The sequence below is a fragment of the Ambystoma mexicanum genome, chromosome 7p (assembly GCF_040938575.1).
Source record: "Ambystoma mexicanum isolate Mex_15411 chromosome 7p, UKY_AmexF1_1, whole genome shotgun sequence".
Lineage (NCBI taxonomy): Eukaryota > Metazoa > Chordata > Amphibia > Caudata > Ambystomatidae > Ambystoma > Ambystoma mexicanum.
Genome location: NC_090939.1, coordinates 644,146,906 through 644,171,443, shown reverse-complemented (window position 1 = coordinate 644,171,443; position 24,538 = coordinate 644,146,906). Strand labels below are relative to the sequence as shown.

At 55.7% G+C, this 24,538-nt stretch overlaps 1 protein-coding gene across 1 annotated transcript in view; it reads right to left on the bottom strand.

Annotated features, from left to right (window-relative positions):
• LOC138526213 (ATP-binding cassette sub-family C member 5-like) overlaps positions 1-24,538 on the bottom strand; it is a 2,857,657-nt gene that overhangs the window by 499,184 nt on the left and 2,333,935 nt on the right. The window contains exon 20 of the mRNA XM_069636680.1: positions 21,449-21,602. Within this exon, the coding sequence (XP_069492781.1) occupies positions 21,449-21,602 (154 nt within the window). The remainder of the gene's footprint in view (positions 1-21,448; positions 21,603-24,538) is intronic.

Genomic DNA, 24,538 nt, shown 5'->3' with positions numbered 1-24,538 from the left:
GAGTTGAGCGCTTGTGATAGCATCCATTTTCTTTTTACTACGTGACAATTGAACATTGCTAGCTTTCCTATTTTCATTCAGCGTTTGTTCCCATGGGATGATGAAATTCACCACATAGTGATCAGACCATCTAACTGGTATATTGTATTTTCATTCTGAACATTACACTGTCCAGACAGTGGCCACCTACATGGGATGCCGTTTCAGTTAATAGCATACATTCATGAGAGTGCATAATATCCTTCAACTGGATATAATCCAAATTATCTGAATCATTACACCATATATTAAAATCACCTAAGATAATTACATTCAGATGATATAGTGCTCCTGTTCCAAGACAAACACCAAATTCATTAAGAAAAGTGCTGGCTTGGCAAGGGGGTCGATAACAAAGAACTAAGTGTTAAGATTCATTGTGAGATTTAAACAAAGTACAGGTAAGAATAGCCACTCCTCGAGAGCTCTCTATTTGCCCACTTGATCTGACAGTTTTCTGGAACTAACACATGAAAGTGCGATAGAGAGGTGACTGACTTCACCTTACGGTGGCCTGGCCGTGAGGCAGAGCCACTGCCCCATTTTCATATCTAGCCCTAATGGTAGCCCATTTGTGATCATCAGCCTGGGCAAAAAATGTTCACCTGGTGGATTTCCTGAAACACCAGATGGTGCTTTCCACCTACTTCGGAGTGGTGGGGTATGGCATGCTCATGTTTGTCTCTCTATCTCCGAGATGCCAAAGTAATTACTGCCTGAGAATACAGTCGAACAAAGGGCATTTTATTTGCCATGCCTCTTATTTGGGAAGAGGATGTGAGGGGATTCCACCAAACAGAGCTAGAGGTGGTTGTAGCAAAACTACTGACAGTCATAGTCACTAACAACCAAGAGTGCCAACGGTTTCTGCCACGCTCTTAAGTGGAGGCTTAATGCAGGCAGGTGTAGGCAGGGCAAAGGCAGAGATATGGCAAGAATAGCCAGTGGTAGTTCCAAATCATGGGTGCTCACAGAGAGACAGTGGAGTTGTTGGAAGGAAGTAGTAGCCTCCTTCCAACAACCTTTAAATAGGCGCCTACTGTAAGCATATTAAGTGCTCACAATAGCCCAGAAAGCTGGCACCGACTGGCCCACAGATGTGTGTGTGGGTAGTTGGGAAGGGGATGTCTGATTTCCATTTGACTGATATCCTACATTTGTCGTGTTTCTGTTTATATGGATTGCTAATCCTTCCTAATCTGGACATAGTTTCTAATCCAGTCTGTATGTTATATATTGTGTGTGTAAGAGAGAGGATTTCATTTTACCTTGTTATGAAAAGGTATAACACAGGATGGAGAAACTGCAGCTTGTGATAATGTTGGGATAGTGGTGAGGACACATCTGGGATGAGGGTATTGTTAGTCAGGACAGTTGGTACTGGGGCCGGCAAAATTACCTTTCAACTAGGCTGCCAAAATTCCTTGCACATGGCCTGATGACTATGATAGATGTTAGTATGTTTGAAAGTTTCCAGATGTTGCACCTCATAGGCATCTCTAAATTAGGAGACATTGGCCTCATTACGAGCTTATTACAAGTGGCGGTAGACAGTGTTAGTACCCATTATTTTTTTATTTTAATTTAGAATTATTTGTAGAGCGCCTTAGGCCCGGGGGCAAACAGGCTCTAAACAAAACAAACCAGACGAACAGCACAACAAACAGAATAAAAACATGCTAAAAACAAAAGCAGCAGAGTCAATAAAAGATCAGAAATCTAAAATACTAAGGTTTAAAAATATGTTAAAAAAAGGCAGAAGCAAATAAAAATGTTAAAAATAAAAACAAGATACAAAAAGTATGTAGGACACCATGGGAGATTTCGGCAGTATTACCATCAGTGGTAATTCAGCCGGTGGTAGTACCATCGAATTGGCTGATTTTGGGCAGTAGGATGTAGGAAATACCTTTAGTATCTTGCTGGAGGTTTTTCCTCCACCTTAACCTCAAATTCGTATTTGGGCGTGCGGTAACGCAGCAGTATATGGTTTTACCACTGCATTTTACTGCACCACCCAATTTATAATGAATCTGATTACATCACTATGATATATCAAGACCTTTAATCCCCTGAAGCAAGAGTTCACAAAGGAAAATAGCAGTTCTACCAGTACCTCTTGCTACGGAATGCTCTAAGGTCATTCGTAGATCTGTTAGGTGATATACCATAGCAATGGAAGCAAAACTATGACATGAAATAATATCCATAATATGCTACTTTAGCCTTGAAAGTAGACAACTTGTGCAAGCTAAGGAAAAAGTGGGTGGGTGATCTGGACAAGGTAAAATATGCTGAATAGAGAAAGCATTAAGGGGTCGATTCATGGAATTAATGTGCGCCGAAAATTCCCGCGCAGAGGTGCCAAAACGTGCGAATCGCAGGAAAAGTGCGAAAATCGCAGTGCAAGTGCGAAAATCGCAGGAAAACCAGCGCACAGCGATTCATGGAAGTCTGTGCGCGAGAAAAACATTGGATGTGCGCTAAAAATGTGCGCCGCGCACGCCGGCGCACAGGTCATCCAACAGCGTGCGCCACGGCCACTGCGAAATCGCACATAGCGCGGCGCACATCACAAAAGTAGGCGGAACACGGGGCGTAACACTCGGAATGGGGAACAACGCGTGAAAATATGGGCGTCACGGGGGAAGTACAGGAGGCAAGTGCGCGGAACGCCCACATGCTCGCCTACAACCCGTATTCATGGAATCGAATAGGGCAAACCAGCGCACGGTCAAAGACGCGCACAGGGCCAAACAAGTACGCCACAAGAAAGCAGGCGGTAGCGCCCCTGCGACTGAAAAAAAATGTGCGCCAAAATGTGCGCTAACAAAAAGCACCCATATACAGCCATGATGAATGGCCCATACAGTGGCCCTCTAGGAAAAATGAGGTGCAAAGGGGCACCGACAAAATCGGACACCCGCTGTGTGAAAAATAGCGTGTGCGCGTGTTCCTGGGTGCGTGGGAAGTTCCACACGCGATTAGCCTGGGTACGTGTACTTCGGGGTGCGCGGGAAGTTCCACACGCGATTAGCCTGGGTACGTGTACTACGGGGTGCGCGGGAAGTTCCACACGCGATTGGCCTGGGTAGGTGGGGGTGCGCGGGAAGTACCACACGCGATTGGCCTGGGTACGTGTACTTCGGGGTGCGCGGGAATTTCCACACGCGATTGGCCTGGGTACGTGTATTCTGAGGTGCGCGGAAGATTCACACGCGATTTCTGTAGAGTACGTGTATTTCGGTGGTGCCGGGGAATGCTACACGTGATCTGGCCATGTGGGTCCCCCCAGGTGTTCCCTCTACACCCTCCACGGCCCCTGCAGGCAGCCCACACCACAGGGTACTACTCTGCACCCCTGCACATGTCCCACAGGCAACCCATCCAACATGGCCATGCCCACCAGCCAACCCACATGTCACCTTGCACTACTGATCACCAACACATGTCTCCCACCACCCCCACCCCCCAGCAGTCAGGGGCACCCTCCGCCAGGCCCCCACTCATGTCTCCCACCACCCCCTACCCCCCAGCAGTCAGGGGCACCCTCCACCAGGCTCCCACTCCTGTCTCCCAGCACCCCCACCCCCCAGCCACCAGGGGCAGCATCCACCAGGCCCCTACTCATGTCTCCCCTCACCCCCACCCCCCCAGCAGTGCAGGGGCAGCCTCCACCAGGCCCCCACACATGTCTCCCACCACCCCATCCCCCAGCAGTGCAGGGGCAGCCTCCACCAGGCCCCCACCCATGTCTCCCACCACCTCCACCCCCCAGCCACCAGGGGCAGCCTCCACCAGGCCCCCACTCATGTCTCCCACCACCCCCACCCCCCCAGCAGTGCAGGGGCAGCCTCCACCAGGCCCCCACTCATGTCTCCCACCACCCCATCCCCCAGCAGTGCAGGGGCAGCCTCCACCAGGCCCCCACCCATGTCTACCACCACCCCCACCCCGCAGCCACCAGAGGCACCCTCCACCAGGCCCCCACTCATGTCTCCCACCACCCCCTACCCCCCAGCAGTCAGGGGCACCCTCCACCAGGCTTCCACTCCTGTCTCCCAGCACCCCCACCCCCCAGCCACCAGGGGCAGCCTCCACCAGGCCCCCACTCATGTCCCCTATTAACCCCACCCCCCAGCAGTGCAGGGGCAGCCTCCACCAGGCCCCCACTCATGTCTCCCACCACCTCACCCCCCAGCAGTGCAGGGGCAGCCACCACCAGGCCCCCAATCATGTCTACCACCACCCCCACCCCCCAGCCACCAGCGGCAGCCTCCACCAGGCCCCCACTCATGTCTCCCACCACCCCCTACCCCCCAGCAGTCAGGGGCACCCTCCACCAGGCCCCCACTCATGTCTCCCACCACCCCCTACCCCCCAGCAGTCAGAGGCACCCTCCACCAGGCTCCCACTCCTGTCTCCCAGCACCCCCACCCCCAGCCACCAGGGGCAGCCTCTACCAGGCCCCCACTCATGTCTCCCACCACCTCACCCCCCAGCAGTGCAGGGGCAGACTCCACCAGGCCCCCAATCATGTCTACCACCACCCCCACCCCCCAGCCACCAGGGGCAGCCTCCACCAGGCCCCCACTCATGTCTCCCACCACCCCCACCCCCCAGCAGTCAGGGGCACCCTCCACCAGGCCCCCACTCATGTCTCCCACCACCCCCTACCCCCCAGCAGTCAGGGGCACCCTCCACCAGGCCCCCACTCATGTCTCCCACCACCCCCTACCCCCCAGCAGTCAGAGGCACCCTCCACCAGGCTCCCACTCCTGTCTCCCAGCACCCCCACCCCCAGCCACCAGGGGCAGCCTCTACCAGGCCCCCACTCATGTCCCCTATTGCCCCCACCCCCCAGCAGTGCAGGGGCAGCCTCCACCAGGCCCCCACTCATGTCTACCACCACCCCCACCCCCCAGCAGTGCAGGGGCAGCCTCCACCAGGCCCCCACTCATGTCCCCATGCACCCCCACCCCCAAGCAGTGCAGGGGCAGCCTCCACCAGGCCCCCACTCATGTCTCCCACCACCCCCACCCCCCAGCAGTGCAGGGGCAGCCTCCACCAGGCCCCCACTCATGTCTCCCACCACCCCCACCCCCCAGCCACCAGGGGCAGCCTCCACCAGGCCCCCACTCAGGTCTCCCACCCCCCCCACCCCCCAGCAGTGCAGGGGCACCCTCCACCAGGCTCCCACTCCTGTCTCCCACCAACCTCACCCCCCAGCCACCAGGGGCAGCCTCCACCAGGCCCCCACTCATGTCTCCCACCACCCCCACCCCCCAGCCACCAGGGGCAGCCTCCACCAGGCCCCCACTCATGTCTCCCACCACCCCCACCCCCCAGCAGTGCAGGGGCACCCTCCACCAGGCTCCCACTCCTGTCTCCCAGCACCCCCATCCCCCAGCCACCAGGGGCAGCCTCCACCAGGCCCCCACTCATGTCCCCTAATACCCCCACCCCCCAGCAGTGCAGGGGCAGCCTCCACCAGGCCCCCACTCACCACCCCCACCCCCCAGCCACGAGGGGCAGCCTATACCAGGCCCTCACTCATGTCCAACTCATGTCTCCCATCACCCCCACCCCCCAGCAGTGCAGGGGCAGCCTCCACCAGGCCCCCACTCCTGTCTCCCACCACCCCCACCCCCCAGCAGTGCAGGGGCAGCCTCCACCAGGCCCCCACTCCTGTCTCCCACCACCCCCACCCCCCAGCAGTGCAGGGGCAGCCTCCACCAGGCCCCCACTCATGTCTCCCACCACCCCACCCCCCAGCAGTGCAGGGGCAGCCTCCACCAGGCCCCCACTCCTGTCTCCCACCACCCCCACCCCCCAGCAGTGCAGGGGCAGCCTCCACCAGGCCCCCACTCATGTCTCCCACCACCCCCACCCCCCAGCCACCAGGGGCACCCTCCACCAGGCCCCCACTCATGTCTCCCACCACCGCCAACCCCCCAGCAGTCAGGGGCACCCTCCACCAGGCTCCCACTCCTGTCTCCCAGCACCCACACCCCCAGCCACCAGGGGCAGCCTCCACCAGGCCCCCACTCATGTCCCCTATTACCCCCACCCCCCAGCAGTGCAGGGGCAGCCTCCACCAGGCCCCCACTCATGTCTCCCACCACCCCACCCCCCAGCAGTGCAGGGGCAGCCTCCACCAGGCCCCCACTCATGTCTCCCACCAACCCCTACCCCCCAGCAGTCAGGGGCACCCTCCACCAGGCCCCCAATCATGTCTCCCACCACCCCTACCCCCCAGCAGTCAGGGGAACCCTCCACCAGGCCCCCACTCATGTCTCCCACCACCCCCACCCCCCAGCCACCAGGGGCAGCCTCCACCAGGCCCCTATTCATGTCTCCCACCACCCCCACCCCCCAGCCACCAGGGGCAGCCTCCACCAGGCCCCCACTCATGTCTCCCACCACCCCCACCCCCCAGCAGTGCAGGGGCACCCTCCACCAGGCTCCCACTCCTGTCTCCCACCACCCTCACCCCCCAGCCACAAGGGGCAGCCTCCACCAGGCCCCCACTCATGTCTCCCACCACCCCCACCCCCCAGCCACCAGGGGCAGCCTCCACCAGGCCCCCACCCATGTCTCCCACCACCCCCACCCCCCAGCAGTGCAGGGGAACCCTCCACCAGGCTCCCACTCCTGTCTCCCAGCACCGCCACCCCCCAGCCACCAGGGGCAGCCTCCACCAGGCCCCCACACATGTCCCCTATTACCACCACCCCCCCAGCAGTGCAGGGGCTGCCTCCACCAGGCCCCCACTCATGTCTACCACCACCCCCACCCCCCAGCCACCAGGGGCAGCCTCCACCAGGCCCCCACTCATGTCCAACTCATGTCTCCCATCACCCCCACCCCCCAGCAGTGCAGGGGCAGCCTCCACCAGGCCCCTACTCCTGTCTCCCTGCACCCCCACCCCCAGCAGTGCAGGGGCAGCCTCCACCAGGCCCCCACTCATGTCCAACTCATGTCTCCCACCACCCTCACCCCCCAGCCACCAGGGGCAGCCTCCACCAGGCCCCCACTCATGTCTCCCACCACCCCCACCCCCCAGCCACCAGGGGCAGCCTCCACCAGGCCCCCACTCATGTCTCCCACCACCCCCACCCCCCAGCAGTGCAGGGGCAGCCTCCACCAGGCCCCCACTCATGTCCCCCTGCACCCCCACCCCCCAGCCGTGCGATTTGCCTGGGTACGTATACTTCGGGGTGCGCGGGAAGTTCCACACGCGATTGTCCTGGGTACGTGTACCTCGGGGTGCGCGGGAAGTTCCACACGCGATTAGCCTGGGTACGTGTACTTCGGGGTGCGCGTGAACTTCCACACGCGATTTGCCTGGGTACGTGTACTTCGGGGTGCGCGGGAAGTCCCACACGCGATTGGCCTGGGTACGTGTACTTTGGGGTGCGCGGGAAGTCCCACACGCGATTGGCCTGGGTACGTGAACTTCCACACGCGATTTGCCTGGGTACGTGTACTTCGGGGTGCGCGGGAAGTCCCACACGCCAGATGCGCGTGAACTTCCACACGCGATTGGGCCTGTGAGAGTGGGGTACATGTATTCCAGGGGTGGGCGGGAATATTTACCCGCGACTGTGCCTGTGAGAGCGTGCTACATGTATTCCTGGGGTGGGCGGGAAGATTCACACCTTCGCCTACGACGTGCCGAAAAATAAATGGTCCAATCCTGAGACACGTACGCCAGCATGAAGCAGGCGTACGTCGACCCGCGCAGCATAAAAGTGCGTGCAAACAACAAACAAGCTCATATGCCAGGATGAATATACCATTCTTAGCAGCAGTGGCCGTGGGTTACCAAAGGAGGAGGAGGAGGATAGTGAGGGCCCGAATTTTCACTCCCAGAACCAGCCTTTTTGGGATGCCTGATGACCAGGTGTATGGGAGGTACAGGTTTCCCCCACACATAATACTGGACCTGGTCAGTGAGTGGGAGGATGACCTCACATCATCCACCCTGTGCTCCCAAGCACTCAGCCCCCTGGAGAAGGTCCTCAATGTACTGCACTTCTTGGCCACAGGATCATTTCAGCGGACTAGTGCCATAGTGGGTGGGGTGTCACAGGCCACGCAGTCACGCTGCCTACACCAGGTCTTGAACATCATCACTGCACGCCCATCAGTCCGTAGGCACATATACCTGCTCAGGACACCTGCAGAAAGGCAGGCTGCCACCCTCGATTTCTACGGTGTGGCACAATTCCCAAAAGTGCTAGGTGCCATTGACTGCACCCATGTGGCACTACGTCCCCCCAGGGCATCTGAGCACATCTATAGGAACCGCAAGCACTGGCATTCCATCAACGTGCAGGTAGTATGTAATGCTAAGGGAATCATCACCTCAGTATATGCCAACTATCCAGGGTCCACCCATGACAGCTTCATTTACCAAATGTCTACCCTAAGCCGGGACCTAGAAGCTGGGCGGCATGGCGATACATGGCTGCTTGGTGAGTATGAATAGCACTGCACATGCATGCATGTCAGATGCAGAGTTATGTCACTACCCCACTAATGATACCCATCACCTCCTCACCAGGGGACAGTGCCTACCCTCTGAGCACCCACATGATGACGCCAATTCGGAACCCCATCACGCCTCCAGAGGTAAGATACAACACAGCCCATATTGCAACCCGGGGCATAGTGGAGCGCACATTCGGAGTGCTCAAGTCACGCTTTCGCTCCCTTGACCGTTCTGGCGGGCAGCTGTTATATGCGCCCCCAGTAGTGTGCAGGATCATAGTGGCAGCATGTGTCCTGCACAATGTTGCAACACGCCGGGGCCTGGCCGTGGACATGGTAGTGCCCCCACATCCCCAACCACATGCACGTCCGCTGCGCATGGGAGGGGAGAGGGCACGGGCTGAGGCAGCCCGTACGCAGCTGGTGGGTAATTACTTCACATAGAAATCACACCCCAGTGGAGTGCACACAGGCCTGGCACATACCATCTGATAAGCAATGATGACTCGACCTGACAATTAAGACGAACAAAGGGACTGTCAACTGTCAGAACCATAGCAGCCTGAGATTGTTCATGTGGAAGTGCCACAATGTGTGCATCCCTACCTCCACAAACACCACCAATGCAGTGTCATGAAAAGACACTTCCATGCTGCAGAAATGAATACCCACTTGCAAAATACTACATGAAAACAGTGCCATGTCACCCACCCCCTCCCTGGCACGGCCACACAACACACCATGGCATGTCATGCAATGTGAGAGGAAAAAAATTAATCCCCACAACATGCCCCAAGTGTCACCAGCTACAGTGTCCCTAATGGAAACATGTCCACACATGAAATGCTCACAGTAATGCAGGACCTACAACCCACATTACCAAATACTTACCAAGAATACCAATCACCTACACAACCTCCAACCTACCTTAAACATGACATTACAGACTTAAAAATTAGCTAGCCTCACCACCTGATGATGACAGCCCTCCAAACACTTCGAAGTATACAGTGTTAGCGCCACGCAAGAGTTTAGGTGCACTGCTTACAACATGGACTCCAGTTCCAAGGTGGACCGCATTGTGAAGACATGAGGAATGGACCTGCAAATATGGGGGATGAAATGGATGCAGAGGCACATATCAATACACCACGCAGTGTACAATACAACAACAATATGCACTATGAATGTATACACAGTATTGACTACAGACTGCCCACACAGCTCTTGGGAGTCCAATGTCACCATGTACGTCAATGTCACTTGGGCACACCCTTTGCAAGCCCATGGAAACGGGAAGCAGGAGGGGTGTGTGTGACAAAAACCCAAGCATCTGAACCAAATCTATGACACGCCTGCATGTGCCCAGCCACAATGCAGCGTATGCCCACGGGAGCCACACAAGGCAACACACTGTCCCAAAAAAAAAAAATGGCCATTAATGGGCCCGGGGGGGGGGGGGTTGGGGAGGCCACCCAGGAGGTCCGAGGACAGGGTGCACACCAAAACCCACCTGTGTGGATCTTGCGAAAAAAAACCACCTCCATGGGCTCATGGCCTACACGGCTACCCTATTGTGGGAGTATCACTGCTGTCGCTATCCTCATCCTCTGCAGCTACATCTGGAGGTGGTGGCACTATGGGAGGCAGCCCACGCAAAGCTCTAGTCTGTTCCTCCATGGCTGCAAGCATGCGGGTGTGGTAGGTCTCGTTCTGGAGGATAAGTGTGCAGAGGTCCCCATGCAACAACTCACGGGATGCCCGGACCTCCGCCCTAGTTGCCTGCATCTTAGCTGAGAGCGTACGGGTGAGACGCTCCAGCTGCTGTTCTGTCCTTCGGTTTGTTGAAGCCTCAAGCTCAACAAGAGTCGTCCTGAGGTGAAGGAGTTCCAGCCTCAGGGCTTCCCTGTGGCCCTGAGACTCTATGGAGATGGCTTCCTGCAGAGTCGCCAGTGCCACTCGCCTGTCCCTGTCGGACGCCAACATGTCCTCCCTGTGTGACTGGCAGATGGAGTCGGTTGCCTGCTGTAGTCGCTCCATCAGCCTTTCGGGGGGGACAATGGAAGTGGCCACCCTATCCATGGCCTGAGCCATCATCTCTGATGATGCTGCCTGTTGGGTTGCCATACCGTAAATGGATTGCTCCCATGCGGTATTGCCAGGTGGCGTACGGCCACCACGTCGGCGGGCACCACACCTGTCTGGGGCAAGGCGAACTGCGCCTTGCTGTGCCGGCACTGCCTGAGGCTGCAGGACTGCATTCCCCCTCTGATCTGCTGGCCCAGGAACAGGATCAGATGTCGCAGAGTGTGACCCTGCATCCGTAACCACCAAAGGCGTACCTGCCAACACTGACATCCCCATTGAGGGTTCTAACCCTGGTGCAGGTGGGTCGGACAGAACAGAATCCCTCCCAGGAACACGCACCTGCGACGGCACGTAGGTCTCATCATCCGAATCAACACCTGAGTACAGCTCGGGGGAGGTGCAGCCAGAGACACCCCTTGAGAGCAAGACCTGCAGCAGTTGTGGGTTCTCACCCACCACCACACCACGTCCCTCACTGGTGGTCTGTCGGCCCTCAGACCCCTCCTGGGTCTGCACCATCTCCACAACCCCAGCAGTATCAAGTGCGTCTTCCCCTGCAAAGACATAAAAGAAAACAAATGGAAACAGGCATTAGCACTATGGCACACAATTAGGGCTGAGAGGCTACAGAAACAGTACTTGATTGACACATGTCCCACATGACTAAAACACCCCCATGCATGCACCGTCACTGCGTGTGATGGGGAGGCAGATGGCACACATTGATGACACCAAGATGGAAGATGAACACATTTGCTGCATGCTGCCTAGCAGTGGCATCACACATTGGCCAGTGATTGGCAGGTCAAATACACATGCCATCACACAGATGGCATGTACCCTAGCCATGAAGTGAAGAGGGAGAGGAGGTCACCAATTGTTCATTCAGTCCAGTTTGTTCATATAATTGATTATTTTCATTGTAATGGTTCAAATGTTTAACCTGCAGCTGCCAGTCAAAAATGGTCCTATAGCACAGGGACATGTCCAAACTAATCATGTCCACGAAACTGAGCCAGTCCACTGTACCATAGCCATGTCAGACATGTGACAATAGGACTGAGAAATCCCGAGTAAAAGTGGTGGTATGCAAACAATCTGCCTGAATAAACATAGGTAAATAAGCAACAGTGTTGTGGCAAGATGACACTCCAAGGGCAACTGGCGTGGTGTTGGGCTGGATGTCTAATGTTGGCCGAAGGGATGCTGCTATACCCAAATGCTGTTGCCAAGAATGGAAGAGGCACATGGGTGAGCCGAACCACTCAGGCACACATACCCTCCCCTGGCACCCAAACAGAAGCCCTCCCACACACACCATGCACATGGATGACACACACATGCATGTGCACTCACCGAACAATGCCTCGTAATCTGCCACTTCTCCCACGCCTTGGATCTGTTCTTCCGTGACGTGGGTCCCAGCAACCTGCTCATGTGGAGTGAGTTCTATGTCGTCTGCTGGAGACCCACCTCCAGTCACTAGAGTTGCTGCATGACTTGAGGCCAGCTTATTCTTTGCCCTGCGCTTCAGGTCATTCCAGCGCTTGTAGCATTCATTAGCTGTGCGCCTCACGATTCCAAGGGCACTTATGATGTCCGCAATGGTCTGCCAGTGTGCCTGACGTTGTGCAGGTGTGGTCTTGGATCCTGCAACAATCACCATTTCGCGGTCATGTGCGGACACATACTCTACAAGTGAATTCAGTTCGGCCTCATTGAAGCTGGGCTTCCTTGACGGGCCGGACTGTGTAGCCATGTCTGGGGCATCAGCCTCTACTGGACGAGCACTCTTCCTCTTCCGCTTGGAAGGTGGTGGGGATCCGGAGTGTCCTGCGCCGCTCTGGATACTAGGGGCAGGAGCGTGGGATTGCACACTCAGCATGGGAGTTGGTGCAGGCATTATCTCAAGTGTGATGGTGTCAGGGGGAATGTCAGCATGATGGACTTGGACCGACACTGTCCTGGATGGGTGTGTGAGAGGTGGGGTGGATGGAGCCGCAGCTGCCCCTGCAGCCTCCCCAGCCTGCCTACGCGGGGCAGCAGATGACCTAGCTGCCCCTGATCCACGTGGCCTGATGACACCAACGTTCACCGGCGCACGTGGCCTAGACCTGCTGACCTGGAAGTCAGCCATGGAGTCACCCTGTGCCAGGTCTGGTTCCACAGTGGGCTGGTCCAACACGGGCTGAGCATGGATGGTGTCAGCCACTGTAACCTCAACCAGGGGGGGGGGCATGGGTGTTCCTGACTGCTCCTCCACACATGGGGGGCTAGGGGCACCCTGCAAGTCATGGCCACGTCCCCTACCGGATCCACCACGGCCACCACTTGGGGCTCGGTCACCTTTGCCACCCTTACGGCTTGTTCGCCTCCCAGCCATGGCACTGATGTTATTGTGCGTATGGGAGTCGATGTGAACTATTGTCCTGGGCAATTGGGGGTCAAAGGGGTTGGGTACCAGATGGTAATCGTACCTTAGTGCTCTAGCAAGGCTGTATGTCACCCCTGGGGAAAGATGACGGGTCATGCAACGCACAGGCACCCCAAAAAATCAAAGTAAGGTGCATGCAACCCCTCCTAGACCACGTGCATGGAAAAATAAACCTGCACTACGCTGTGGCACCCAGGAACACAAGAATGAACGTATGCGTGTCACACGCAGCCTAGAATGACCTCTGAAGGGGTATGCGACACACGGGGCAAGCACAGATGTTAAATACGTGCGCGACTCACCGTCCGCCAGGAACAAAAGCGTGAAAAATATGCGCGTGTGCGCGTTGGCAACACCCCCGCCAAAAGAAGAATTGTACGCTGTCTGAGGAGACAGGACAACAGTAGTAGGGAACGCTGTTTGAGGAAACAGGCCCAGGAAAAAGAGGAAAAGAGAAAAAGCTGTCAGAGGTAACAGGGAGTACGAACTGGAAAAACCGTGAAGTAAATCGCGTGTGAACCGACAAGAAGTACAGATTTCACCCACTCGCTCTCCACGAAAAGCACGTACAAGGAAATGGCGTTCTACACGTACCTTTTATACACACGTCACAGACGCGCATACGCGATGAGGACATTTCCACCAATTACGCGCTTTGACACTCGGACGTGTATCTCTTCATTTTTACACGCGCCATTCTCTACGGCCATGCGCGTGACATCACAGCTGCGCATGGTAGCCTTTGGGCCAATGAAATCGCATATGCGAGCACACGTGGTAAAACTGCACGTCCGAGTGTCATCGCGTGTAATCGGAGGGAAGTGAGCGTACACGCGATTGGCCTGGGTACGTGTATTTCTGGGGTGCGCAGGAAGTTCCACACGCGATTGGTGGAAATCCATGTGTACTCTGTCATCACGTGTAATGAGGGAAACACCCGCGCGCCTCACGTCACAGACGCGCTCACGCGCTAAGGGCCTTTGGTCCAATGAAATCGCATATGCGTGCTGACGTGCATACGCGCTAAGGGCTTTTCCTCGATTTACACGCAGACGTGCAGGATTTTCACGTGCCAAATCACTCCGTATCAAGCTGCCCACGCGTAAGCACACGGAAGACCACGCTCCTGCCCAAAAGGCCGAATTACTGCCCCCCAGAGCCCCGAGCAGCCTCCCACGAGCCATCTGCTGCTGCCTGCCTGCCTGCCTGCCTGCTGCCACCGTGCCCTGCCATTTGGTGCCTGCACATCAGCCATCTGCAGGGGTCCATTTGCTGTGTCCACCCCTGCTGAAACAGAAGACTCCCGACTGGGATACCATCGCTCCACTGCCCAGCCCCAGGACCCAGTTGCCCACCCACTCCTGCCTCTGGGGTTCCCATTTCGGGCACTGCAACATCTGGCACCACTGGCAACCCCCGGCCAGAGAGGCAGAGGGGCACCAGCTTCACTGCCACCGAAGTTGGTGTCCTGGTGGAGCAAGTCCTGGGGCAGTATGATGCCCTCTTTGGAAGTAAGCGCGCCAACAAGGAAGGACGGACTCGGATCTGGACGGACATCGTGACTGCCATCAACACGGAGGGGGTGGCAGTCCGTGACTACCAACATGTCAAGAAGTGCTGGGATGACTGCAGGTCCAGGACCCTCTTGAAGGCCCGGCGCCTCGTGGAGGGGGGCCGGGGCCGCATGAGTCCCATCCAGATGAGGGTCCTGGAACGCGTAGGCCCAGCGCTCCACGCCCAGATCCTTGAGAGGCAGACCCGTCTGGAGTTGAGCGGTAAGTGGCCAAGCATTGCTGTGTGAGACAGGGCATGTCGCAGTGTGCTGGTTGACTGAGACTTGCCTGTATGTGTGACATAGGCCATGTATGCATGTGTGTGTGGAGGGACGTCATGCATGTGAGACCAGTTATGTGTGAACCATAACTGGTGCATGTGTTCAAATGCAACATGGGTTGCCCTATGCGGAATGGCCACATGAAAGCATGCCAGTCTCTGTTCCTGGACATGGGTGAGGGATGGGTGCTGATGCCATGTACATGTATGCTGTCCATGTCTGTGTGTCTGACCTGCGTGTCTGTGACTTGTGAATGCCAGGGATGCATGACACATGTCTGTCGCAATGTTCAGGTTCACTGATGCAGCCTAGTCATCCTTGTATCCACTGTGTCTGTGGTGTACGAGGCCAGATGGATGAAACTGGGGTGAAGTGTGTGCATGTGATAGGCATGGCACATGATGCATGTGAGTTCCAAAACAACAGTGTCTGTTTCAAGAATCACTTGGACATGTATGCTAATGTCCATAGCATGCGCCATGCCTGTTACCGCATGTGTTTTACCTGCACTGAGCCATGTGTTGTGGAGGGACATGATGGAAGTGATCTTTGACAGTGCCACTCATCTGCTATTGCTTCCTGTCTAGGGTACCATTGTACAGTACCCTGATGCTTGTGTTCTATGTCTCCCTCTACACAGTGCCACGTGAAGAAGAGGACGGAGACGGCTCTGTGGAGCAAAGCGGTGGGGATGCCCCCACGGCTGCAGCGGAAGGGGTGGGTGAGCCCCCACAGGGGCTTGCAACGGCAGAAGACGGGGTGGAGCCATCCAGGTTGGTGGTTTCCACAGAGGAGGAGGAGGCCGCTACTGAGGCGCACATGGGGCCTGGTGGGGGCATCCCTGCTGGTGCAAGTGTTGCAGTCCAGGGGCAGGGGCAGGAGGCAGCACAGGTCGCCGTGGAGGGGCCTGTGCATGTCACTGTCCCTGACACTGTGACTGCACCACCATGCACCAGCAGGGATGCCCCATCCCAGGCCCGTCCGCAGGTAGGGGGTTGTCCATGTCATCTGACTCCCCTCCACCTGCGGACGAGGGGACCCCTGGCCGTATGGAGAAGGTCCTGATTGGTGTCGCGTTGCGCACAGGTGCAATTCGTGATGAGGGCGTGCTTCCCGGGAGGAGCATGCACGTCATCACGGAGAGCACCGTGCCGACGTGGCCCAGTTGGGAACGGCCATGGTCGGGGGTTTCCTACATGTGTCGGCCAATCTGGCGACCCTCTCCTCCTCTATGGAGACTATGCACCAGTCGTTCTCCATGCCGTCTTCCGGCCCAGATGCCACCAGGGCCCCCTGTGGACCTGCCCCGACCAATGCAGCCGGCTCGGTGGGGATCCCATCCCTGCCACAGTCGGGAGTCGGAGGTCCAGCAGGGGTGGACACACCAGCAACTGGACCCCAGCAGATGGAGGATGTGACGGCATCATCGGGCAGGGCACGTGCACGACGGCGTCGGTGGATACCATCAGCCTGGATGCCGTCGTGCTGGCACAGGCCAGGCAGTTGCGTCGGAGGCAGCGGCAGGCTCGACGTGGGAGGCATCATGGCTCGGGGCCATCAACATCAGGGGTGCAGGCATCGGCCGGAGGGCAGGAGAACCCTGGAATGGGAGTGGCTTCCGTGTGGGAGCGGTTGGGCCAGCAGATAGGTGCGGAGCGGCAGCGGGCAGAGGAGGAACGGCTCACAATGGTCAGGGCGTAGAACTCCATGCGGAGGGCGCTGAGGCGGGCTGAGTGCCTCGAGGGTCTTCGCAGGGAGTTGGAGCTGGACACTGCTTTATCCCTGCGAGACCTCGGGGCCAGGGAACATGCCCGCATCCAAGCCATTGAACAGGAGTTCGATGATGCCCTGGCCCATGACAACATCCAGTGAGCCGTTGGACTAGCCCGCTGCCCATGTAAATAGTTATGTAGTTAGTGTTAGGTTTCCTTTGTTTTTGCATTTTCTTAGGACCTTTTGGACAATGGGCCACATTTTTGTATATAGTTATTTTTTGTTAGGTAGTGTTGTTAGATAGGTTCCATTTCTTTTGTTGGGATCATGGACCCTGGCTTGTTCACCTGTACATAGTTCACTGTTGGATTTTCTTTTCTTTTTACAATTTACCCATGGAGCAATGGCTTTCAATTATAATTTCCCATTTGATTTTCTTTTCTGGACTGTGAATTTGGACACCATTCCTTTGGATTCTGATTTTTGGTTTTGCATTTTTTCATGGACATGCTTCTTTTTACTTTTTTTGCATTCCCATTTCTGTTAGTTTATTTTTGATTCAATTCATGTTTTCTTTAATACACATTTTTTGATCAAACTTCAATGTGTAGTATCATCTCATTGGTTTCATGCATATCGTGATATGGGTTTTGAGATTCACTGACACCCATTGGGTGTATGTGAGGGACATGTGTTCGTTTCCAAACTTGCAATTGCTGTTCTATCATGTTATTGCCATTTCTGAGTGGGTGGATGCAATACTCGGTGGGGTGTTTTGCATTTCAAGGCTGACCATAGGGACTGGGGATCTAGATTGTGATGACATGTTGGCTGGGGAACATGAGTTGGACATGAGTGGGGGCCTGCTGGCAGGTGCCCCACAGTGCTGGGGGTGGGGGTGCAGGGGAACATGAGTTGGACATGAGTGGGGGCCTGCTGGCAGGTGCCCCACAGTGCTGGGGGGTGGGGGTGCAGGGGAACATGAGTTGGACATGAGTGGGGGCCTGCTGGCAGGTGCCCCACAGTGCTGGGGGGTGGGGGTGCAGGGGAACATGAGTTGGACATGAGTGGGGGCCTGCTGGCAGGTGCCCCACAGTGCTGGGGGGTGGGGGTGCAGGGGAACATGAGTTGGACATGAGTGGGGGCCTGGTGGAGGGTGCCCCTGGTGGCTGGGGGGTGGGGGTGGTGGGAGACATGAGTGGGGGCCTGGTGGAGGCTGCCCCTGGTGGCTGGGGGGTGGGGGTGGTGTGAGACATGAGTGGGGGCCTGGTGGAGGCTGCCCCTGGTGGTTGGGGGGTGAGGGTGGTGGGAGACATGAGTTGGACATGAGTGGGGGCCTGGTGGAGGCTGCCCCTGCACTGCTGGGGGGTGGGGGTGCAGGGAGACAGGAGTGGGGGCCTGGTGGAGGCTGCCCCTGCACTGCTGGGGGGTGGGGGTGATGGGAGACATGAGTTGGACATGAGGTGGGGCCTGGTGGAGGCTGCCCCTGGTGGCTGGGGGGTGGGGGTGGTGGGAGACATGAGTGGGGGCCTGGTGGAGGCTGCCCCTGCACTGCTGATGGGTGGGGGTAATAGGGGACATGAGTGGGGGCCTGGTGGAGGCTGCCCCTGGTGGCTGGGGGGTGGGGGTGGTGGGAGACATGAGTAGGGGCCTGGTGGAGGCTGCCCCTGCACTGCTGGGGGGTGGGGGTGCAGGGAGACAGGAGTGGGGGCCTGGTGGAGGCTGCCCCTGCACTGCTGGGGGGTGGGGGGGATGGGAGACATGAGTTGGACATGGGTGGGGGCCTAGTGGAGGCTGCCCCTGGTGGCTGGGGGGTGGGGGTGGTGGTAGACATGAGTGGGGGCCTGGTGGAGGCTGCCCCTGCACTGCTGGGGGGTAGGGGGTGCAGGGAGACATGAGTGGGGGCCTGGTGGAGGCTGCCCCTGGTGGCTGGGGGGTGGGGGTGGTGGTAGACATGGGTGGGGCCCTGGTGGAGTGTGCCCCTGACTGCTGGGGGGTGGGGGTGATGGTAGACATGGGTGGGGCCCTGGTGGAGGGTGCCCCTGACTGCTGGGGGGTAGGGGGTGCAGGGAGACATGAGTGGGGGCCTGGTGGAGGCTGCCCTGCACTGCTGGGGGGTGGGGGTGGTGGTAGACATGGGTGGGGCCCTGGTGGAGGCTGCCCCTGCACTGCTGGGGGGTGGGGGTGGTGGTAGACATGAGTGGGGGCCTGGTGGAGGCTGCCCCTGTACTGCTGGGGCGTAGGGGGTGCAGGGAGACATGAGTGGGGGCCTGGTGGAGGCTGCCCCTGGTGGCTGGGGGGTGGGGGTGGTGGTAGACATGGGTGGGGCCCTGGTGGAGGCTGCCTCTGCACTGCTGGGGGGTGGGGGTGGTGGGAGACATGAGTGGGGGCCTGGTGGAGGCTGCCCCTGGTGGCTGGGGGGTGGGGGTGGTGGTAGACATGAGTGGGGGCCTGGTGGAGGCTGCCCCTGCACTGCTGGGGGGTGGGGATAATAGGGGACATGAGTGGGGTCCTGGTGGAGGCTGCCCCTGGTGGCTGGGGGGTGGGGATGCAGGGAGACAGGAGTGGGGGTCTGGTGGAGGCTGCCCCTGCACTGCTGGGGGGTGGGGGTGGTGGTAGACATGGGTGGGGCCCTGGTGGAGGGTGCCCCTGACTGCTGGGGGGTGGGGGTGGTGGTAGACATGGGTGGGGCCCTGGCGGAGGGTGCCCCTGACTGCCGGGGGGTGGGTTTGCTGGGAGACATGCATTGTTGATCAGTAGTGCAAGGTGACATGTGGGTTGGCTGGGGGGCATGCCCATGGTGGATGGGCTGCCTGCGGGAAATGAGCAGGGGTGCAGGGTAGTCCCCCGTGGTGTGGGCTGCCTGCAGGGGCCGTGGAGGTTGTAGAGCGAACACCTGGGAGGACCCACACGGCCAATTCACGTGTAGTACTCCCCAGAACCCCTGAAATACACGTACCCTGCTGAAATCGCGTGTGGAACTTCCCGCGCACCCCTGAAATACACGTACCCTGCTGAAATTGCGTGTGGAACTTCCCGCGCACCCCTGGAATACACGTACCCTGCTCGCACAGGGCCAATCGCGTGTGGAACTTCCCGCGTACCCCTGAAATACACGTACCCTGCTCGCACGGGGCCAATCGCGTGTGGAACTTCCCGCGCACCCCTGAAATACACGTACCCTGCTGAAATCGCGTGTGGGACTTCCCGCGCACCCCTGAAATACACGTACCCTGCTGAAATCGCGTGTGGAACTTCCTGCGCACCCCTGAAATACACGTACCCTGCTGAAATCGCGTGTGGAACTTCCCGCGCACCCCTGAAATACACGTACCCTGCTGAAATCGCGTGTGGAACTTCCTGCGCACCCCTGAAATACACGTACCCTGCTGAAATCGCGTGTGGAACTTCCTGCGCACCCCTGGAATACACGTACCTTGCTCGCACGGGGCCAATCACGTGTGGAACTTCCCGCGCACCCCTGGAATACACGTACCCTGATGGAATCGCGTGTGGAACTTCCTGCGCACCCCTGAAATACACGTACCCTGCTGAAATCGCGTGTGGAACTTCCCGCGCACCCCTGAAATACACGTACCCTGCTGAAATCGCGTGTGGAACTTCCTGTGCACCCCTGCAATACACGTACCCTGCTGGAATCGCGTGTGATACTTCCCGCGCACCCCTGAAATACACGTACCCTGCTGGAATTGCGTGTGATACTTCCAGCGCACCCCTGAAATAGACGTACCCTGCTGATTTTGCGTGTGATACTTCCTGCGCACCCCTGATGCATGCGTACACAGGACAATCGCGTGTGGAACTTCCCGCGAACCACTGAAATACACGTTCCCCGCTTGCTCTTTGCCAGCCCTGTGAACTGGTCCAGGGTTAGCGCAGCCCTTTGCGATTATTTGGGGATTTTGAAGGCTTTTCCTTGCGCAAGGGCGTTCTTGGGGGCGTAACTGGCGCTGCTGCAGGGTCGCTGCGCCACGCTGCGCCACGGCTGGTTTTGGATGCGAAAATCCATGAATACGCTGTGCGCGGAAATCGATTTTAGCGCAAGCGGCTGGCGCAGATATTCGCACGGGCACGCTGTGCGCCAGTCGCGTGCGCCACTTTTGTGCGAATTTCTATGAATTACCCTGTATGGTCCTCTGGAGGGTGGAATTATGTGCAAAACAATACCTAGTGCATTTAAAACATTTTAAATGTAAATGCTATATATACTATGATTATAGTATATATAGCATATATATATACTTCTAACTCAGAAAAGGGGATAGTGGACAATGGAAAGAGTGCAGTAGATAGAGGGCCTGATTAGTGGAAGTGTTTAATAATGGCGCAATCCCATAGGAATACATTCCATGAATCAGGCACATAATGTCTAAGGCCTGAAAGATTCGAATAGAAAGATCAAGGACATTCTGCAGATATATACAAATATAAGGAACGTTTACCTTACATGCACAATGTTTGCCACTATTTCCCATACTGATTTACAAGGTCTATTTAATCTGCACTTTCCTTTTTGTTAGTATGGAAAAAAAGCTCCATTGATGATTTTATAGTTACTTTTTAATATCAATTACATTGAACATCTAAGATAAATCATGTTTAACAGGTGATATGGGATAAAACTGTGTCAACAAAGAGTTATCATAATTTGCACTGGCTGTTTGCTTTCTCACACATTTTGCCAAAGATCAGAAGATATACCAGACAAAGACATGAGGAGACTTCAGCCACACAAAGGAATATGTGATATGCAGCAGTACTCATACACATTTATTTATTTTATAGTGTGCATGCATGCATATAATCATGAGACCAAATATTACCTGGAAACTTTGTTTACTATGAAGAAGAATAAAGCAAGCGGCAAAATGGATATCAGGAACCAAGGAAAGACGGAGCTTATTATGCCAATGCAGAAGAAAACCAGTATCATGCTCTGTAGAAGCAGTTCAACTTGATATGGAATGCGCACATCCACTAAAAAATAAAATGTAGGTGTCAACATTTGGTTGTTACTGTAACTTTAAACAATAAAGATTATAATTTTAACAATATAATGCCACACTTTATTTAGGAAATGAATTGATAACACTTTAGATACAATTACTAGGTACTCATAATTGAAAATGTGCTAAGTGCATAGTGGCTTACAATACCTACTGTGGTAAGTCACAATCAGGAGATGGACAAGGTTGCATGATGTCTGACTCTCTTTTTTTCACAATGATAAACCTATTCTGTCCATAGACCTAGGATCTATTCTACAAATGAAACTATTGAAGGGTGCACGTCAGGAAGGACGTTACAAATAATAAAGTCCTACTTCCGTAAGCCTGCACTAACCTAGATTCTATCCCTAACACGTAGAACAAAACTTACAAAGCAAACAAAGATACAGTCTGGCCCTCAGCCTTGATATGTGACTGTTGGCTGGTTTCTGTGACTGGGATAGGCTTATCCTTTTAGGGATTGCAAGCCTTTGATACACAGTTCATCTGGTGACAGTTCAAGTGTTCTTTATACAGACCAAAACTAGTAATGGGGTGCTCCTTGTACACTTTACCAGAGAGCTTCAGACATTCTTGTCTATGGGACAGCTCCATGAGTTCCCACTGCATAAAAGTTTGGTTTCTCACACCACGCCATGGTGTGCTGTGTCTTTCGTCCTTCCCTAACTCTGGTTTCATCCCCACTCTAGGGTTTGTTTTCTTGTACCACGCCTTGAGTTTCTGCTTCTCTCCCTGTGCCTTCGCTATAGTTTTTTAAATTTTTTTTATTTCTTTATTGGTTTTGAACAACAACAAGACAACAAAAACAAAACATACAATCTGACATGACACAGCATCACTGGCGCGTTAGTATGTTTCTCGGAGCCTGCTGTACTTCCGCAGCTTCGGGTTCTCAGGCGACCGTACCCTTCATGTCCATCACCTTTGTTGGGTCTACCACAGAGTTCTTTACAGAGGTGTCTCGCCACGGAGCTCATGCCGGGTAACCTCATTCTTACTCGTTAGTCTGCCGTCCCCATGGGGTCCTCACTGTCTCTCTCTTCTCTCGTGTCGAATAGGTCCTGCATCAAGGAGTTCCATGCGGTCAATTTGTGTGCTGTTTCTCCTTCCCCTCTTTTCACCGCTCTTATCCACACCGCAGTCTCTGTCTGTGCCCACTTTTGGAGATCTGACCACCATGCATCTATGTTCGGGCCCTCCCTTGACTTCCATGACATTGCTATTCTTCTTTTAGCCAATATGCATATTAAGTCCTTCATTTTTGCTTGGTGCGATTCATGTCTGCTTCCTCTTGGGAAGAGGCCTAGCAGGTATCTCTCTGGGTGCTCTGCTTGTAGTTGGAGTCCGCCTTGTGCTATCTTGGTTCTGATTCTGTCCCAGAAGGTCTGTATCACTGGGCATGTCCATAACATGTGGAGCACGTCGGCGTCCTCAGCCAGGCAGTGTGGGCACCTGTTTTGATTTTCTGTCCGCATCTTGTGCATCCTCTTGGGCGTGAGGTATGCTCGGTGTGTGATATATAGCTGTGCCGTCCTGAACCGTGCATTCCTTGAGACCTTTTTTGGGTATCTTAGCGCCCTGGCCCATTCTTGATCGCTAAATGGCCTCTGGAGTTCCTCCTCCCAACGTCGCCTCGTGTTTGATCCTTGCGGGTCTACTGTTTTTAACAATTGTACATATAACCTGGAGGTTGTGTGGGTTCCCTCTGAAATGTCATACCATACGTCTAACTCTGTCATCTCCTCCTCCTCCGGGTCTATCCATTCTGGCCATCTTTTTTTGATATTTCGTATTATGCAATTGTAAAGGATGAATTGGCCTTCGTGTATCTCGTGGTCTTCCACTATTTCTTGAAAGTCTGCCCACCTCTCCCCTCTCCTCAGGTCTCCAATTTGTGCTACACCTTTGGCCTCCAAGTGCACTCGGTACATCGCTAGCATGTTCGTGTTCCCCCCTAGGAGGCCCGCCAGAGGGATCTGTGTCGAGCACGGGTCTTTCATACCCTGGAGTTTCCATGCCCTTTTCCATAGCCCCACTGCGATCTTAAGCATGTTCGGCAGGGTCTTGAGCTGGGGCGTGTTAAGCCACAAGATCTCCCTCAAATAGTATCGTTTCAGTGCTGGCTGAAAGACAATTGTGTCTATTGTTTCATCCTCTCCCAGCCACTTGACTGCGAACTGCAGCTGTCCTGCTAGGTAATATTTTTCGAAGTCCGGTAGCCTGATACCGCCGTCCTCGTAGTCTTTCTGGAGAGTCTCCATAGCAATTCTGTTCCTCCCTCCTCCCCATAGAAAATTCCGTGTTATCATATTTAATCTGTTGAAGAAGGCTCTGGGATGTTTGTGAAGTAATATAGCAGGCGCGGCAGCAACACCATCTTCAGAAGGGCCGCCCTCCCCATCATCCCCAGCGGGAGTGTTCCCCAGAAGACCATTGATTTCTGTGTTTTTTCCAGTGCCGCCAGTGTGTTTTTCCTATGGGTGTCAGCAGTGTCGTGGTGTATTTCTATTCCGAGGTATCTGAAGGAGTTCCGTGCCCATGTCAGGCCCAGGTCCGGGAGGCTGCCCGGGGGGACCCGCCTTAGCCCCGCCAGAGGGAGTACCAGGGATTTGTCCTTGTTAATTGCTATGCCCGATAATCTGGTGTATGCCCCGATCGCCTCTAGAAGGCATGGTAGATTGGCGGCTGGATTCTCTACGAATAACAGCATGTCATCCGCGTATAGCGAGATTTGATGGAGCACCCCGTCTATGTTTATCCCGGTGTCCCCATATTTCGCTCTAAGGAAGGCCGCGAGCGGCTCTAGGGCCAGAATGTATAACAATGGCGACAGTGGGCATCCCTGCTTGGTTCCCCTATGTATTCTCCACTCCCTTGAGATGAATCGCCCTGTCTTCACCCTTG